Source organism: Diabrotica virgifera, chromosome 2, assembly GCF_917563875.1.
Source record: "Diabrotica virgifera virgifera chromosome 2, PGI_DIABVI_V3a".
Lineage (NCBI taxonomy): Eukaryota > Metazoa > Arthropoda > Insecta > Coleoptera > Chrysomelidae > Diabrotica > Diabrotica virgifera.
In genome coordinates this window covers 146,801,114-146,822,329 of record NC_065444.1, presented here as the reverse complement: position 1 = coordinate 146,822,329, position 21,216 = coordinate 146,801,114, and the positions used below count along the sequence as shown (strand labels likewise).

Genomic DNA, 21,216 nt, shown 5'->3' with positions numbered 1-21,216 from the left:
CAAGAGACGTCGAATGAAGTAGGTTTTGTGTAAATCCGTGACTGCATAAATATGATGTCAATAATGTGTAATAATTGTTTAAATTTAAACAAATTAAGGCAGTGCATTAATTTTTTAACTGATTTCTGTGCAATTTATTTAGGTATAAGGAATTTAAATTGATTAGTAGGTATTAATTAAATACAGTTTAAAATTTATCACATAGGTACCTATTATAATTAATCGTCGTTTGGAAATTGTGATTTTTATTTTTAGGAAAAACTGTGCTTGTAGAAAAAGTATAGTGTGAAACACGTGCAGAAAGGTAATTTCTCACTCGTTTGAATTGCGGCACTCGCTTGCGCTCGTACCGCAACTTTTCAAACTCGTGAGAAATTAGTACCTTTCTGCACTTGTTGCACAATATACTATTTCGCATAATATAACCGTTTCGCTGTAAACGCTCGCAAAAAATTTAAACCTTGTCGAGAATTCTCTTTTCTTGTGACATTCTTGTAACTCCCGTCAAGAGTTATTTGAGTAATTTGAAGCAAAAATCTGCCCGAAATGTTGGTCTTCATCAAGTTTTTAACATATGTTTCCCTATTAGGCCACGCGGTGGGAAACGAAATAAATCTCACACATTCGAAAAATATGCGTGAGGTCCGTTCTTCAAGAATGAATTATTCAGTTTGCCGTCTTGTACTTTTTAAATTGATTTTCTGGTTTCTTCCGACACAGTCGGTGAGAAGAGGTCGTTTTCCGTGTCGCACGAGACATTATTTGTTTTGTTCATCCAATCCAACGGATAATTCACGAAGTATGCAACTTAAATATTAATTGAAAAACTAACTGATATAATTTCAGTTTAAAAGTATATTACATACTTCTTACACTTATGAAAGAAAACACGGATACTATAAAATATTTTCGATGTTTCTCTACTTTTACCACATATATATTAATGATTTCCTTTTCTCAGTTATAATGATTATTTCATTCATAGGAGATTCTGTCCAATAGAATGCTACAGAAATAAAAATTAAAGTTTTTTTTAAATTTTAAAATTAAATTATTAAATTAAACATAAAGTTTATGTTAGTAGTATTTTGTATTTTGACAACGGCACCCGATTTGGGCGTCGAAACGTTAATAAAAATCATGTTTTAATAATATTGTGGCTTATTTCCCATTATAAACAGTTAAAAATTAAAGTGACTATTTCACTAGACTATTTTTAACTGACAACACGTCATAGCAACGCCACGTTTCCTATGTACTCACAAAACTCCTTCCTGTCCGTGATTTCTCAGCGACAAAATTATGACAGATCCGTCACGAAGGTGTCTGGGAAATTCTATTGTTGTCAGTTTGACAAACGTCATTGACGCTTAATCAATTTTGGACAGATATAATGAATCCAGATCAAGATTTGGATGCCAGTCAGGTGAAGAAATCAAAAAATTGGTTTGGGAAAATGGTTTGGACCCAATTTTCGGAGTTCCTACGGGTGAGAAATTTTACGCTTGAAAGATGTACCACCATAACGGAACTAGCAAAAATTCTCGAGCCTTTAACATGAAAAAAGGCAACGATAAAGACTATAAAGATTCGTATGTAAAGTCAATGTGGAATACTACAGCAAAATGATACAAGAAAAATATTTTATGGAGTACGGCATAAAAATCGACTCTTTCACAGATATATCTTTCAAATGTGCAAGATTGGCCACAGATACCAAGCGGAGGCAGCTTCAAAGTGTTCAAGAAAAAAGAAATAGTCTTGTCGAATATCATTCGGGAGAAAATTATTTACCGGCAAAATTTTTTCAGTGCGTCATTTCACAGGCATTTTTAAGTGCGTCACGAGTGAGAGAAAAAAAGTAAGTCCGTGATAATACACATCTAATAACATGACATTTTAGTTAAATCTGACAGCGACAGTTGTCAGAATCGTAATCAGCCAAATATAAAAAGGGTATTGCAGTATAACCCTTTCATTTGCAATTTGGTATAAAAACAAATCAATTGTGTTTATTGCATTTGTAAAATGGTATTTTCTTTGATTTGTATAGTCTTATAAATTGTACAGTTATAGTCGTATATATAATTCGTAAATCATTTTTTGTTCGATTATAGCGCCATCTACCAACAGCTAGAATAAATGTTAGAAATGACTGTAATCACGGAAGTACGTTTTTTTCTGTCACTGAAAGAAATCGAAAAACTGTGACGCACTGAAAATTGTCTATGAGAAAGGTTATACGATAATTTTTGATAATATCCCGTCGTCAAGCATTACGTCAGATGCCCTTCGTTACTATGCAAAAATCCAAAAATGAACATTCAGTGACATTAATGACAATTAAAGTTTTACAACTTCTCCCAGAGAACACCAAGAAACACGTTTAGCAAACATTCAGGTGAAGGTATCAATAAAATATTAGTCAAAACTATTTAAAAAGCCAATTTTATTCATGAAATAATCTCAGCGAATTACCCTCGATCTCTAAAATTATTATCGATTTGTTGCCCTCGTGCCACTTTGGCATAATTTGAAATTAAAACTGTCAAAATGTCACTCGGGAAACAAATCGATAATTTTAGAGCTCTCGTGCAATTACTACTGAAAATTTTCTCAGATCAGCCTTTTACTTTTATAAGTCGGTTTTTCCTGGGATGATGAGCGTAGTATAGCTATAAATGACATTATCTAACTAACGCCCATTGAATTAATGTGATTCTGAACTTAACTTTGTTTTGGGCATATTGTCATATTGCCACTGGACAGATATCCCTCTATTTGATATATGATACTATCAAAAGAAATTTGAATTCTCCCTCTAAAAACATTTGTCTGCTGACATCGGCTTAATAAGGATATTTATATCCGTAGGAATTCGGTTATCCCTATATATTAATTTATTATCTTTCCATGGGACTTTATTGTCTTTTTCCAAACCTACACAATGGACGAGTGGTGACATGACCAGTTATTGTGACAGTATTGATGTAATGATGAAAACGTCTATAAAACACCAGAAAGGAAAAGAGAAACACATCAGAAATTGGAGGTGTATATAAAGATATCTTAGAAAGACGTTTATATCTCACATAGAAGGAAAATAGAAAGCGGCTTGGAATGAAAGGAATCCCTAATTTTTAACCCGACATATGACTTATTTGTTGCTTGTAATTTTGATACTCGATATTTAAATTTATAAAAATTTGAAAACTTTTTCCGTTTATTTTTACTTATTATTTTTTACACTTTTTTGTATCGCAATAAATTTATTTTAATGCCGTTAAAATTTATCCCTAACTTATTATTACTTTACGGTTCAGCCACGTCATTACTTGAACCACTATAATATCATCATACACATTATTCTCTGTTAAATTTAAAAATTACAAAGCAATCTTCTGAGCTAAAGCACATGTTCACGCTAGTCAAACTCCTTATCGCAGTATTTGATTAGTGTTTATCCGCCATTTAACACAAACGAAGGCGTTAAGAACTTTGACAAAAGTTCCCACGCGATACCGAATATTATTTGAATAGGTAACGATTACATCGCTGGAGAAGTCGTGGGGAAACGTATGATTTCAGGAATTTTGCCATTATTTAAAACGAAAAGGTGTTTACGACATTCATTTATGTCTAGATAATCGCAATAAAATTGAATTATTTGAAATATAGAAGATATTATTGCTTTTTAAAAAATGAACTCTCCATGTGTTTCTAATACCATTACGTGTGAATATCCCTGCCTCTGGGAAGCTAGTTAACTCGGCAAGATAAAATATTGAACAATTGATGGATTCGACCGTTACTTGATGGAAGTTCATTTTATCTCACAATAAAACACTGAAAAACGCTTGTTTTTCTATACTTCCACAAAATTTATTACAACTATGTTATTACTACAGCTGTTTCGGCAAAGTGATCACTTGAGAAAGGCACTTTGCCGAAACAGCTGTAGTAATAACATAGTTGTAATAAATTTTGTGGAAGTATAGAAAAACAAACGTTTTTCAGTGTTTTATTGTGAAATATTGAACAGTAAAACAGGTGTGATGACACATTACAGACATTAAGAAAGGGATTAAATACAGATTTTGTCCCCGGTCCTTGCCACTTTAGATGGGACACGAGACACGACAACTTGAGAGATTGTCTCATCTAGAACAATATCAATGGCTACTACAGGATGGAGACCCATACAAAGAACCGGTAAAAATTTAGTTAACTGGCAGACGATAAGCAGTACTAGAGACCAAACTGACCAAAGGAAGACCCCATAACACCCTTTTATCCAATACCCAATAGGTCTGCCAGCCTTAACAATCCAAACTATCAGACAGAAGAAACAAGTCATTATATACAGGCCATATTTGGAAAAGAAGAGAAATAAACTGCAGAAATAAAACAGCTCTTAATGCAAGTGAGTTCTGAAGGAATATCTAATATTTCCTCTGATAAGATCAACATGCATGAGAGAGGGAACAACTTGCCCGACGTTCCCGAAACTAAATGAAAGGGAAACAAAATTATAAAAAATCTCCAACCATGATGCAAGTGATTCAGAGTTGGTAAGGTATATGAAAATAGTGTTAAAATAATGTTTATGCGGAGCGTCCTACCTGTTTTTCTACTGTTTCCTACGTTTTCTCAAATAGCAAGTATTTCAAAACGTCTTTACATAGGAAACAGTTTCCTAGGACTAGGGTATTCCGAATATTATTTAACATCCTCCCGGTTATTAGGTAAATCTACGTCGAGTTCGAGTACCAATATTGAGGTGACTGGCTCGATGTTACATGAAGAACCTCCAGTAGAAGGCGAGTTAGCGTACTTCATTTCTCTTGCATCGCAGAAGATCAGAGATTTTTAAATATGGTCAAACATAACCACAATGTGTGTGACCCGTAATTGGATTAAATATAATATATTCAAAGCCGAGAAGAAAAGATATGGTACTACATGTGATCACTTGTATTATGTCTGTTAATAAGTTTCTTCATATAACCAAATAAACACCAACGGATCATTGAGAATATGATACACGGCCAAATGAAAGGTCTACCGGGTGATATTAGAGAGCCTAGATACTGCAGATCTTTCAAAGCCCTGAGGACTTCTATACTAGCTAATGGAATATGTACAATAGACCAATTCGCTACTAAACGACTGTTGTAGAACAGAGAAAAAATTGATATCCTACAGTTTTGACAGAAAAGGATAGCATATTCAAATGTTCTGGTTGCTACATATTTCTTTATTGTTTACAAGTTAGCTAACTAGTGTTTATCAGTGTGCATATATAATATTGTATGTTAGTTCAGTGATTTGTCAATAAAAAAAAATATTTAAAATCGTTGTCAAATGTTAAGATACAGGATAACTAAAATAACTCGTTTATCATTTAGCTGAAACAGCGAACAACCAGCGAACAACAATCCAGCTTCTTGGATCGAGGAGATGACTAGACTAAACGTCTATACTAAATTTATAATGAAGATGCAGTAGAAATAAACAAACCAAGACACGTTAAATGCTAATAGGAGCACTACTGATCATAATTTACAATGTATATACATTATAAAGTTTATACATTGTAAATTATGATTCGGGAGTGCCCCTAGTAGCATCTAACGTGTCTTGGTTTGTTTATTTCTACTGCATCTTGATTGTAAATTTAGTAGAGTTACACTTCTTTAAGTGTCTACTTATACTCCTTTTACGCGTCGAGAAAAATATTTTAGTTAGTTGCGGATATGTCATCCTACAATAGTGATTTCAGGAAATAATTCATTAAATCACATTATGAGCAACAAGAATTATCTAAATTTTACATTTCAAATTTTAAATTTTAGGGCCATATCAGACTGATTGTAACAATTGTCGACTTTTTGTTATTAATAGTATTAAGGGACATGAATTTTATTTTTATAGAGTTTTACTACAATTAATTCAAAAACAGCTCCTCTTCTAGCATTCTATCAACCAAAAAACAACATTTAAGTAAAAAATCTAAAAAACTGCCTACCCCTCTACCGCTGAGGGTGCGAGTGCATATGCGAGTGTGGGTGCTGGGGGTGGCCGTAACCTTGGTGAGGCGGGGGTAGAGGACTTGGGCACGCTTGGGAATACCCACCATGTTGCGGCGACCCCCCTAACCCGAGGTGTGTTTGCTCTAGGTGGGAATAATGACCTTGACTTGCGAGGGAATGTGGATGAGCGTGCGTGTGTGGCGAACCATACACCATTTGTCTTACTTTAGAATCGTCGTCCGAGATATTATAGGTGAGTTCGGTCTCCTCGAAGCCAGTGGCAGACATCCTTTGGTCACCCCCCGCAGAACCAGCTGGAGGATCTGGCGAGTTCAGGCAGGTCTGGATCAATGCTTTACCTGTAAATAAAAAGCTATTCTTAAAAAATTTAATGTAGTATAAATAATAGATACTAATAACAGCTTACTCAATTAATTTTAAATAAAGCCTATCGTATTAAGTATAACTAAAAACCTCTCGCAACAAATCAAAATCAAGTTCTACAGTGCAAGTTGATTATTCAGTTGGAGTTGACTATTACTAGTTCGAGTCAACTCAAACGGGTGGTTTTAGTAAAATTAGATTTTAAATATAAAATGAAGATTTATATTCAACATTTCCTAGTAAAAGTAGACTCCAACTAGAAAAAATATAATCTTCTCAATGCCATTTAGTAAGAGTTGATTCTTTCTCAATCATTAGGTCAACATTTACTAGTCACAGTACACTCCAACTAGGATGTATGATATGCACCTAAAGAGTAAACTCAAGGTGATAGTGTCAAATTAGAGTATGCGGCAAAATAAATAGTACTGAAATGAATATTGAAATAAAAATGAAAATGTATACCATTTTTATTCAGTTGCAATGCGAAGCCAAAACCGTCTTAATTTTTACCTAGATTAGAGAGTGCAGCCAGCACTTTTATCGACGATTTCACCTCTTGTTAGAGGCTCTTCAGAGAATGCAATGGCTGCTTTCTCTAATCCCCTTAAAAATTTTTCGACATATTAGTCCCCCACTGCAACTGACGTGAAGGTAGTAGGTGCGTAGCGGCATCTGCTAAATGAAAGACTAATTTTTTCAACCTAATAAAAATATTTGTAAAATAAAATATTTTTAAAAGATTTTTAATTGAAAAACTTATTAGTCCATTTCCCTGGTGACACCTCCAAGGCTTCTACAATATGCAAGCCAAATGGATGCTGCAGTGAAGACAAAGGGGAAGTAATTCTACACTATGCAATTCACAACCCCCGTCTGCAGCTTGGTAAAGTTCCAACGGAAAATGGACCTAGTTACTCTATAGGAGTAATACTAATATAAAAATTAAAATGTATACCATTTTTATTCAGTTGCAATGCGAAGCCAAAACCGTCTTAATTTTTACCTAGATTAGAGAGTGCAGCCAGCACTCTTATCGACGATTTCACCTCTTGTTAGAGGCTCTTCAGAGAATGCATAGGCTGCTTTCTCTAATCCCGGTAAAAATTTTTCGACATATTAGTCCCCCACTGCAACTGACGTGAAGGTAGTAGGTGCGTAGCAGCATTTGCTAAATGAAAGACTAATTTTTTCAACCTAATAAAAATATTTGTACAATAAAATATTTTTAAAAGATTTTTAATTGAAAAACTTATCAGTCCATTTCCCTGGTGACACCTCCAAGGCTTCTACAATATTCAAGCCAAATGGATGCTGCAGTGAAGACAAAGGGGAAGTAATTCTACACTATGCAATTCACAACCCCCGTCTGCAGCTTGGTAAAGTTCCAACGGAAAATGGACCTAGTTACTCTATAGGAGTAATACTAATATAAAAATAAAAATGTATACCATTTTTAGTCTAAAAATTAGTCTAAAATTAGTCGAATATTGAAATGTTTATGATTATTTGTATATCTAGTATACATGATATATCCTTGCAAACATTATTCACCACCACGTACGTTCCCGATAAAACAGATGTTAAAGATGCCCTCTCTAATAGATGGCGGATCTATGGGGAGGGAAAATGAGGAAATTGCCCCCCCCCTATCAAGGTCCAAAATTAAAGAAAATAAATTGTTAAAACATAAAAATATATTTGCTGAAACCACAGAAAGACAAATTCAACCCAATAAACACTCTAGTTAGGAAAATTAAGGGCACTTAATGCCTATAAGTTATTATTTATGTCTTTTATGCAATCTGAGTTTATCTTTTTTATGCCTTTTGGTTGGTTTTTCATTGGAAGTTCCCCTAAGGCAAATTTCCCCTCCCAAGGCAAATTTCTAGACACGCCACTGCCTCTGGTACGAAAAAATCTTTAATTCTAGTCTGTAATTCCGAAATAGTAGACGTTGTATCTGTCTGATTCCTTCAACATTCCCCATTTGTACGCATCTGGTGGCGTTAGTTCGGGTGAGTGGCAACTCCCAAAATGATCGCGCAGTATTTGAAGAGACTCCCTGGTAGTGTGACAGGTTGTCCCGTCCTGCTGAAATCATTGTTAATTATAAGCTTATACTGTTTTCGTGACCTTTTACGTATGACCGAAAATAGTACTCTACTCTACAATTAAAATTTTTTCTACAAAACTGACAACCAATCTGAAGCACCTAACATTATAACGACGTTCGGAAACCACTCAGTACATTTCGGCGCCTGACACATACAAATTTGAGGCATGCGAATTTTAGTACTGTTTATTATGCCGCATACCGTATTTGCTTTTGCCCTGAAACGCTTATAAATTAGCTTCTCATGAAAAAGATCCGCATGGATTTGTGACATTTTAAAAACAATCAACACGAATATAACTTATTAAAACTTGAAACACCTAAAATCAAAAAAGAAATAAGAACTTAGTATTTGAAAATCTCAAGAAGCGGAACATTCACAAACACAAACAACCGATTGTAGAAATAAAATGTTGTAACATTTTATTACCCAGTAAACTGGGTATTGGGATTGGATATGATCAAATCGTGATAAGTACCTACCTCGTTGAAATATGCAAAACAAAGATATGCGCACTCATCAAAAAAGCACGTGAGAGTCAACATTTACTGAATCGATCCAGGAATAGTCAACTCAAACAACTAGTAAGAGTTGATTCTCTTTTTCCCGTGATCTACTTTCACTAACTAAGGTTAGGAAGAGTCTACTTCAACTTGTAAAAGTTGACTCAAACTAGGAAAAGTCTAACTATAACTGAGAATCAACTTGAACTCTAAAGTATATATAGATAACATACTTTTACAGACGTACAAATCAGAATCTACAAGACCATAGTAGAAAGTATCGCAACTTATGGAGCTGAGATCTGGCAAATGAGAATGTTTAAAAAGAAGCTACTGTCAATGGAAATGGGGATTTGGAGACGTTGTTGTAGGCTAACCCTTCACGACAAAATAAGAAATGACGAGATACGAAACAGAAAGGGTGTATTAAAACAACAATAAATGACACCATTGAAGCCAAAAGTTTAAGATGGTATGAAAATGTAAAGCGTATGAATGAAGAGAGGTAGCCAAAAAAATACACTGGAGATCAGCGTAGAGAAAAAGTGGAGGATGTCCGGAAAAGACATGGCATGGCATGGGGCCATCAGAAAAGCTAAGACTGAAAAGCATCTACAGTATATACCAGTAATTATATCAATATTTTTCTTCCTGTTTTGATTTGAATACGATGCAATTACGTAAATAATTTTCAGGGTGACGCAAATAAAAAATACAAGTAAAAAGCTAAAATATAGTATTGTGTTAAAATATAATATGTACCTAATTTTAAATACTTGCCTGCTTCACTTGTAATCATTGGTTGTAGTTTTCTAGTAGCAAAAGTGTACACGTGACCGGTTTCCGATGCCACAAGCAACATCACTTGTGTTCCAGTTAATGTTGATAATTCGTAAGCCTGTAACAAAACAAAAAAATTATTCAATGAAAGTAATATACAAAACTGCGAAATAAAAAAAGGCAAATAGCCTGCCTAGAGAATTACACATAGTAAATATATTAAGCAGTATTATCGTAGTAAAGGAATGCTTCCTTTACTAATGCTTCGCTTAATCCAACTCGCCAACCAAAGTATTGCAACCAGTCCACAGAGTATTGAAATTTCAGACCATCAAACATTCAGGGTGAGTGGGTCATGCCTTCAGTGGCCGCAGGAATACACTGATACAAATGGTGGTGGTTCGACTGATACAAATATCTGTATAGATTCAACACTCACCGGCACAATTAATTAACCTCCCAGTTTGTATTTCTTACGATTATCATATTTGTGCCTTACTCCATGATGAAAACCGTGTTAATAAAATTTGTTTAATTGAATATTATATGCAGAAGTCCTCTATCGTAAAAAGACTCACCGCCGCAATTAACCGCCCACCTCGTATTTCTTTCAATTTGCAGAAATTATCAATCTTGAACCACATTTTATGAAAGATGTGAAAATTATCTCTGATTAAAAGAAAACAATAAAATTATTGAAAAAAGTCGTTTATCAAGGGATGCTTAGCAAAAATCCAATATTTAAAAATCTTCGAGGAAAATTCAAACAAAAATAATTTTTAAAATCATAGTCTAATTTAAAAAAAAATATGAGTATGTATTAATAATTGGTGTTGCCGCCTCTTGCCCTTAGGGCTTCTTGAAACAGGTTCGGCAATTCATTAATGATATCCTGGAGATTCAATTGGGGGATATTGTGTCACTCCTATATTGCAGCCGTTTTGAGCTCTCCGAAGGATGTAGGAGCTGGTACTCTTGCTCTTCCCGTTTTTTGAGGTTGTCTCAAATGTATTCAATTGGGCTAAGATCGGGATTGCGTGCCGGCCATAGTAAAACTTAAATCCCGACCTCATTAAAGTACTCACGGGTAAATTTTGCGGTATGGCAATGTGCATTATCATGCATTAATCTAAAGTTTTCACCAATGAATGGTGCGAAAGGCATGACATGGTCTTGGATAACTTCTTCCACGTATTTGTGAGTATTGCATTCATACTGCCTCTATCGAACACAACAAGATCGGTACGAGCTCCACAAATCATTATTGACCCTCCTCATTGACCCCAAATCATTATTGACATTTTTGGTTACAGTGTACAGAGCACACCTCTCATTTTGCCGCCTGTAAATACGCTAACGTCCACCTGGACCTCTTAGGTCTATTCTGCTCACATCTGAGAACAATATGTTCTTCCATTCAGCCACAATCCAGTCAGCATATTCTCGCGCAAGACCAAGTTTACATCTACGGTGTTGCAGGAGCAATTGTGGGACGCGACCTGGATAAAAAGCCCTCAAATTTCTTTCTGCTAGTCTTCTTCTAATGGTACATTTACTCACACTAACATTTCTCACCTCAAAAAGACGCGTACGAGCTTCAGAAGCGGTGCAAAAGTCATTTCTCAACACGTTTCTGACAATGAAGCGGTCATCTCGAATTTCAGTGCAAGTCTGCACGCAGTCCCGACCTTAACCCAATTGAACAAATTTGGAACAACCTAAAAAAACGGTAAGAGCAGGAGTACCACCCCCTACAACTTTCGGAGAGCTAAAGACGGCTGCGGTATAGGAGTGGCACGATATCCCCCAATCGGATATCCAGGACATCATGAATGGATTGCCGAACCGACTTTAGGAAGTCCTAAGGGTCAGAGGTAGGCAACACCAATTATTAATACTCATATTTTTTTAATTAGACTATGATTTTCAAAATTATGCTTGTTTGGATTTTCTTCGAAGATTTTTATACATTGTACCTATTTTTGCTAAGCATCCCTTGATAAAAGACTTTTTGTCAATAACTTTATTGTTTTCTTTTCCTCAACGATATTTTTCACCGCATCTTTCATAAAATGTGGTTTAAGATTGACAATTTCTGCAAACTGGAAGAAATACAAGGTGGATAGTTAATTGTACGAATGAGTTATGAAGTGCGGGTTTTAATTATTAGAGTTAGTAAATATTGTTCTGAAGTTATTTACTTGTGGCATCTTAATGCAATTTAGTGTTTTTGGTGTGCATAAACCACAACTTTATTTAAAATTAAGTTTCGATTTCCCCTTTGGAAATCGGTCCCAAAATGTAAAACATTTAATTTCAATTTAATATGTTTGTATTTATTTTGAAAACGATTTCCGAAATGGGAATCGAAACGTCAAATAAACTTAATTATAAAGTAATAATGTGGCTTATTCCCAACAAAAATACTAATTGAGTTATTATCTTAGCGTTGAGAAATTGTGGAAATAGATAAAAATACATAATTAGTGGATTTGGAACGATCCTGTACCTGATATATACGGCTGACCTACCAACAAGGAACGACCTAACACTTGCAACATTTGCAGATGATACTGCTATCCTGGCCTCTCATGGTAATCCAATAATAGCATCAGAGAGACTGCCAATACATCTGAACCAAACAAATGAATGGCTTAAACTCTGGAGGATTAGAGTAAACCCCTCAAAATCCACACACATTATATTCACTCTAAGAAGAGGTACATGTCCACAAGTTAACCTTGATGGACATCCTTTACCTCAAAACAATGACATAAAATATCTAAGTATTCACCTTGACAAACGACTAACTTAGAGCAAACATATTATATGGACGAAAAGACTTCAACTGGGAATCTTATACAGAAAACTTTACTGGATGTTGGGCAAAAACTCTCACCTATCGATCGATAACAAGCTGCTGATATACAAAACAATAATAAAACCCATTTGGACATATGGTTCACAGCTCTGGGGATCAGCTAGCAAATCTAATATTATGAAAATATACAAAGATTTCAATCCAAAACTCTAAGAACAATCGCTAATGCCTATTGGTACATCCAGAATGACGCAATACAAAGAGATCTTCAGGTACTAACAGTCTTTGAAGAGTGCAAAAAATCTTCTGAACAATATCAAAATAGGTTGCGGGTGCATCCTAACACCCTGGCACACAATCTTGTCAACAACCAACAAGCGAAGAGATTGAAGCGATATATGATCCCTTGGACCTAGGTAACCGATCCTGACAGAACCTACAGCAGTGGAGGCTACCTACGCCTTCAACCGCGTCCAGCCATTGTGTTCTGTGCCAGTTTTAGTTTTCGTGCTTGCGAATCAGTGTATGTGCGCATCTCACCGGTAAACAAGCTAATGTGTGTCGTGATGCTTTGGTCACTGCACCTTACATCTCTCTTGTCATTGTAAAGACAAACAATTTTAATTATTAAAACAGATTGTAAAAAATCTTGGATGTTAATAAAAATAAAATAAATAATAAGTGCATAGGGAGACACGTTCTCTCCCAAATTCTTTATGGCAACTTGAACATGCTTGAACGGCTCCAATTTGAGTGGGACGCCAAAGCAATAAATAATGTCGACGACGAAAGGCTTTCCCACCTATGATTCGCATACGACATAGTTCTTATAACAGACAAGTTAAAAGATATTTGAGCTATGCTTACTGAGTTAGATGTCGCCTGTACGAAAGTTTGTTTAAACGAAAATTTTGAAAAGACAAAATACATGACAAACCTGGTACCCCAAGCGAAAATCCAAAAGTCGACGTCAACGAAATAGCATCGGTCAATAAATATAAATACTAAATAAATATACTGATAAAATCACTTTAGCATGGGCCGCGTATGGAGTTCTATCAGACATCTTCAAAAGCAACTTGCCAAATTATTTGAAAAAGAAGACTTTCGACCAATGTGTGCTTCCAGTCATGACTTACGGCGCCTAAACATTATCATTAACCCAGGCCACAGCAACCTAACTTAGAGTGGCCCAAAGAGGAATGGAACGGTCACTACTTAGACTGACTCTCAGAGACAGGGCCAGAAACGAAGAAATCAGAAAGACAGGCGTCACAGATGTTATAGAGCGAGTAGATGACTGAAGTGGAATTGGGCGGAAATGAAGGACGGGAGGTGGACCCAAAAACTACAGTGTGGAGACCAAGAGCAGACAGAAGAAGTAGAGGTAGACCACCTACACGACGGTCAGACGACGCCGACGTCAAAAGGATTGCTGGGAATTGGTTGCAGGAAGCCCAAGATTGACAAAACTGGAAGAAATTAGGGGAGGCCTATGTTCAACTTTGGATGCAGAAGGCTGGATGATGATGATGATGATGATGATGATGATGATGATGATGAATTAGTGGATATAAAATTCATTGGACTTTTGAGGACCGTTTTCGGGACTGTAAATCATTTATGAACAATCATTTAGTGTGAAAATTGTAACTGCAGTTTTGATGTAAATTAACATAATAATTAATCTGGAGGGACCGCAGACGTTCGGATACAATTAGCGTCTTTTTGCAAAGACAATGACTTGACAAAGTAACAAGACATCTACTCAATGCACACGTTACACATGACACTAGGTACGGGTCAATCCATGCCAAGTGGTCCAATATAAATTAAGTTGATTGCTTGACTATTTTTAATATTTTTTATTTTTCTACCTTTTAAACTTCAATCTATAGAGACTACAGAATTCCATTTATTTTATTTTAAAAAAATTTAGTTTGCCGATGACGGCCATTTTTGTTACAGCGTATCGATCATTTTCACGGAAAACATGGCTTCGCTTTTTAGCCAATATTTTCACTGAGGTTTGTCCTAGAAGAATAAATCAAAAACCAAACTTTTTAGAAAAGTATGCTCTAGAAAAACGGCCTATAGCATTATTTAAGTTCAAACTACCCTTAAGGCCTTAAATGAACCTCAAAATTTGAAAAGGTAAACTGATAAAATTCCATTTTCAGCATTTTTTAACAGCATAAGGCAAGCCGATAATGGTTTGTAATTTTTTTCTGCAAAATACGTACATACTTTAAATAAAAAAAGTTTGAGCTTTGAGACTTGAGTAAATTTTTTCAAAAAAAATCTCAAAAATGTAATTTTTTGAAAAATCTCAAAGTTTGACTCCTTATATCTCTGATGGGCACCGATGAAAAAATTTGAAATTTGGCTGAGTGTTAGCCCCTAGCAAGTAGAATAAGGTGTAAAAATTTGGAGTTGCAGACTTACCTGGTATAGGAGTTACAGGCCTGAAAAAATGGTCAAAAATCAAAATGGTCAAAATTTGAGCGTTTGCGGGCAGGGTAATTAAAATTCAAATAAACTGTCTAATGAAATAAAAATTAATATATTTTCACCAGATTTCACAATGAATATAAATTTATACAGGATGGGCCAAAGAAAAGAGTTCAGCTTGATATTTGGCAGTTATTAGATTTTAAGGGAATGCCGAAACAGGTCGATTTTTATTTTTAAATTACATTTTGTTTATATATATTTCATACGTCTCCATGACGTGTCATCGTCAGTGACGTCATCCATCTGGGCGTGATGACATAATCGATGATTTTTTTAATGGGAATAGGGGTCGTATGTTATCTCATTTGAAAGAGTCTTCAATTGTCTGTTCAGTAGTATAAACAATAATATAATTATTTATACAGGGTGGCCAAAAAATAATTTTTGAATTAAATTAATTGACACAAAAAGAAGAATGTATGTAATTTATTTAACTCAAAATACATTTTATTACTGTCATAAAATAGAAAAAAATTATTATTTTTCAAATAAACATTACTTTTCGCTTAAATTAAATGTTCAAACTGTCAAGCGGTAGGCGGGAGGCTGTTTGTGATTTAATTTAAGCGAAAAGAAATGTTTATTTGTGAAATAAACATTTTTTTCTATTTTCTGACAGCAGTACAATGTATTTTTAGTTGTCACAAGACCCCTATTCCCATTTAAAAAATCATAGATTACGTCATCACGCTCTTATGGATGACGTCACGTAGTATGAAATGTATCCCAAAAAGTTGCAATATAATAAAAATAAAAATGAACAAATATCGAGGTGAACTCTTTTCTTTGGCCCACCCGGTATAAATTTGTATTCATTGTGAAATCTGGTGAAAATAGATTAATTTTTATTTCATTAGACAGTTTATTTGAATTTTAATTACCCTGCCCGCAAACGCTCAAATTTTGACCATTTTGATTTTTGACCATTTTTTCGGGCCTGTTACTCCTATATGACGTAAGTCTGCAACTCCAAATTTTTACTTCTTATTCTACTTGCCATATTCTACATTCAGCCAAATTTCAAATTTTTTCATCCGTGTCCATCAGGGATATAAGGGGTCAAACTTTGAGATTTTTCAAAAAATTACATTTTTGAGATTTTTTTTTGAAAAAATTTACTTAAGTCTCAAAGCTCAAACTTTTTTTATTTAAAGTATGTACGCATGTCTTTTGCAGAAAAAAATTACAAACCATTATCGGCTTGCCTTATGCTGTTAAAAAAAATGCTGAAAATGGAATTTTATCAGTTTACCTTTTCCAACTTTGAGGTTGATTTAAGACCTTACGGGTAGTTTAAAATTAAATATTGCTACAGGCAATTTTTTTAGAGCATACTTTTCTAAAAAGCTTGGTTTTTGATTTATTGTTTTAGGACAAACCTCAGTAAAAATATTGGCTAAAGAGCGAAGCCATGTTTTCCGTGAAAATGATCGACACGCTTTAACAAAAATCACCGTCATCGGCAAACTAAATTTTTTAAAAATAAAATGAATGCAATTTTGTACTCTCTATAGACTGAAGTTTAAAAGGTAGAAAAATAAAAAATATTGAAAATAGTCAAGCAACCACCTTTGGACCACTTGGCTTGGATTGACCCGTACCTAACTGCAAAAATTAACCGTACCTACCATGCCAATGGCCATTAGTTGTCGAGGCATTAGCTAAAAAAAAAAATAATAATAATAATTAATATTCGCGTACCTACTCTATGTTTGAAAATCAATTGGTATCGGCTGGCCAATATAAATAAAAAAATATCGATAACTTACAAAACCTCAGTTACATAAAGAATTGAGGGGAAGAGGCATGCGGTTTGGTATATTTCGTAAGCCATAATTAGTGACCATATGCATATATACATATATCTATATTATTATTTGACCTCTCGATGCTAGAAAATTATAATACGTTTTTAAAAATACAAAAGGCCAAAAAAGTGCGTTATCATTCCACACTAATGATCTCAAAGTTGTTGAAAGACAGTGGCGTGACGATACTCTCCCAACATTGTTTTTGTGTAGAAAAAATCTAAAAGCAAATGATCTGTAAACATTTTACATATATGTTTTCTGTAATCTGTAAATCTTTTCATAAGTTCTAGCTTTTGTTACTAGCACACCATACTTTTGTTACTGACATACCACTACCTAGCAAGCATACCAGTACCTAGCAAGCACCAACGACTGTCCCAAAACTGACAAGTGTGTACGTTAACTGGCATGCTAGTTCCTGGCATGCTAGCTAATCGCAAAGAATTTGATATTTCTTGCTAGTAGCAAATTATCTACAAATACAGGTAGGTACCCAATGTTTTCTTTATTATAAATTGAAAGAAACATCACGTGCTTTAGTAAATCGATAAGAAGTTCTGAAAATTAGTACAGTGGAACCCCGATAAGTCCGTCCCGATAACCCGAAAATCCGGCTAACCCGGACCGATTTTCATCAGACAAACATTTCAACAATAAAAATGTATGTAACATAATATTTGAGAGAGAATGTGTATTTGTGTAATTTGAACTATACGATAGTAAAAATGACTCATGGCACACGGCGGCAGAGCCACGCTCATTGTCTCGGATTATCAAAACCAACATGCACTTGTAGTATTCCTTTATTTATTTCAAACTGTCTTAGCATTGTTTAAAAAAGACTACAAGACTATTTAAAAAATTCTTTTTTAAACAATGGTCTTAGTTTTCACTGTTCTTAAATAACATAACGATTGTGACTATATTGTGTGTAGTACAGAGTCTTGTATTGTTCGCTTCCGTTTGCTTAGGTTTGATTAGGTTTTAGAGTTAGATTATATTTATTTTAATTATAACGGAGTTTATCTGTAAGTATACCGTATTTTATTAATTTTTACCATATTCTCCGGCTAACCCGGATTTTCGATAACCCGGATCGGACGCGGTCCCGATTAATCCGAGTTATCGAGGTTCCTCTGTACATAATAAACTACTACATACTATTACATAATACATACTACATTATTATAAAATAATCTACATAACTTAGGTATATACTCAACTGATGCATCATCTGTTGGAAGAGATAGTAAATAGTTTACTAGCCCGGGCTTGTTATATAAATCAAAAAGTGAAACAAATATGGTTATTGAGAGTTACAAAAAAAGGTATAACGGCGATAGGTAGGTGTGTGATGTCGGATTTGTTGAGTTGCTTTGGGATTGTATTTTGATTATTCATGTGTTAAGGTAAAGAATAATAATAGTTCTTATTCACTTCCGTTTTTTTCTTCAATATAAATTTCTATAAAAATATCGATATTATTGCAAAATAAAAATGTCAATTTTGATAGAATTTGAACAATTACCCTTATTATTTGTACAGGGAATGTGATGAACAAAATAAAACTCAAGTGTCCAATCTACAGACAAAACGAGAAAATGGAAACATACCCTAACGCAGTCTTGCAGCCGAAAACAAACGAACCACTCTGCAGCGCTACTCTGTGGATCCACAAAGTAGCTTCCGATAATTAAGCCGTAAATTCTTATGTAAATTAAACGGGCCATTCCACATTCCACACGAGCTGGCGACAGTGGCTGGCTACGGTCACCGATCCTCGCCACTGTGGCATCCATTACAAAATCATTGGGCTACAAAAATCGCATCTTTCAGCCACTTTGTAGGGGACACAGAGTAGCGCTGCAGAATGATTCGTCTGTTTTAAAACTCATTGCCCGAAGGTTAAGATTATGGCCAGCTGACATGAAGACAACCTAGGACTCCACTGGAAGGGATCCTTTCATACCAAGGAAGAGCCCAGCTCCCAAGTCAACATTTTAACTTATAGAATGTATATTCTGATTGTTAAATAAATTATGATTAAAAAATGTTCAATGATATGATATCTAGGTACCTTGTCTATCGGAGAAAATCAAAGTGCTGTCGTAAAAAAGTTAATATAGAAAAGGGATAGATATTTTCAAACGGGTATATCAGCAAATCGAAGATAACAAACAATATCTACTCAAAACGCATATAGATGAAAACACGTTTGCCATAGGAAGTTAATATTAAAAACAAAATTAAAGGCGCTCGTGGGAGTGCCGACAGAAGTGAAGACTTCTTATAGTATATGAATTACGAGCTCAATGCTTTTATCCCATCCTAAAAGAAGTGCTATACCTATATCATATACGATATACGCGATGCGTATGCCCTATGCTATTTATGTATACATACACATAATTTATATATTATGTACACAATTTATTTCAGCGAAGTGATGACGGTAGCAAAGTCAATACTTTTTCCCCATCCAAGAAGTGCACAACGTCCCTAGAGAAATTTTCAATTCAAAAATTTATTTCGTCGAAGCGATAACAGTCGCCAATTTACTACTTTTTCTCCATCCAAAAAGTGCACAACGTCCCTCAAGAAGTTTTCACTTCAAATATTTATTTCGTCGAAGCGATGATGGTCGCTAATTTAATACTTTTTTACATCGAAAAAGTGCACAACGTCCCTAAATAAGTTTCACTTCAAATATTTATTTCGTCGAAGCGATTACGGCCCTAATTCAATACTATTCCTCCATACAAATAGTGCACAACGTCCCTATAAAAGTTTTCACTTAAAAAAATTATTTCGTCGAAGCGATGACGGTCGCTAATTTAATAATTTTTCCTTATCCAAAAAGTGCACAACGTCCCTCAAGAAGTTTTCACTTCAAAAATTTAGTTCGTCGACGCGATGAAGATTCGCTAATATAGTATTTTCCCCATCCAAAAAGTGCGCAACGTCCCTCAAGAAGTTTCCACTTCAAAAATTGATTTTGTCGAAGCGATGACGGTCCCTAATTCAATACTTTTCCCCCATCCAAAAAGTGCACAACGTTCCTAAAGAAGTTTTCACTTCAAAAATGTATTTGGTCGAAGCGTTGACGGTCGCTAATTTAATAATTTTTCCCCATCCAAAAAGTGCACAAAGTCCCTAAAGAAGTTTTCACTTCAAAAATGTATTTCGTCGAAGCGATGACGGTCGATAATTCAATACTTTTCCCCCATCCAAAAAGTGCACAACGTCCCTCAAGAAGTTTTCACTTCACGAATTTATTTCATCGAAGCGATGACGGTCGATAATTTAATACTTTTTTCCATCCAAAAAGAGCACAACGTCCCTAAAGGAGTTTTTACTTCAACTGTTTATTTCGTCGAAGCGATGACGATCTCTTTTTTATTACTTTCTCCCCATCCAAATTAAATAATTTTTCCCCATCCAAAAAGTGCACAACGTCCCTAAAGAAGTTTTTACTTCAAAAATTTATTTCGCCGAAGCGATGACGGTCGCTAATTCAATATTTCTTCCCCATCTAAAAAGTGCACAACGTCCCCAAAAGAAGTTTTCATTTTAAAAATTTATTTTGCCGAGGCGATGACGGTCGCGATGACGTTCGCTAATTCAATACTTTTCCCTATCTAAAAGGTGCACAACGTCCATAAAGAAATTTTCACTTCAAAAATTTATTTCGTCGAAAAGATGACGGTCGCTAATTTAATAATTTTTCCCCATACAAAAAGTTCACAACGAGCCTCAAGAAGTTTCCACTTTAAAAATGTATTTCTTCGAAGCGATGACGGTCGCAATGACGGTCGCCAATTTAATACTTTTCCCACCCAAAAAGTGCACAACGTCCCTAAAGAAGTTTTCACTTACATACTACTTTTCAATACATATACGTACATAATTTATTTCGCCGAAGAGATGACGGTCGCGAAATAGATCCTTTTTCCCTATCGAAAATAGGTTTTACATTTATTTTAAATTTAAATACTTCTGTACAATTTATGTATAGATACACATAATACAGATACGTACAAAATTTATGTCGTCGAAGAGATGACGGTCGCGAAATAAATCTTTATTTTCCCACCCTAAAATAGGTTTTACATTTATTTTAAATTTAAATACTTCTATACAATTTATATATATGTACATACAAATAATATATAGCATAAGCGATGACGGTCGCAATGACGATCGCGATGACGGTCGCGATGACGGTCGCGAATTCAATGCTTTTCCCCTATCCAA

At 34.8% G+C, this 21,216-nt stretch overlaps 1 protein-coding gene across 3 annotated transcripts in view; it reads right to left on the bottom strand.

Moving 5' to 3' along the window:
- Positions 1-21,216, bottom strand: part of LOC114331275 (serum response factor homolog) — a 616,816-nt gene that overhangs the window by 417,064 nt on the left and 178,536 nt on the right. For all 3 annotated transcript variants that reach the window (XM_028280792.2, XM_028280791.2, XM_028280790.2), the window contains exons 2-3: positions 9,817-9,934; positions 6,258-6,391 (exon numbers count right to left, since the gene is read on the bottom strand). In XM_028280792.2, coding sequence (XP_028136593.1) covers positions 6,258-6,391; positions 9,817-9,934 — 252 coding nt within the window. The remainder of the gene's footprint in view (positions 1-6,257; positions 6,392-9,816; positions 9,935-21,216) is intronic.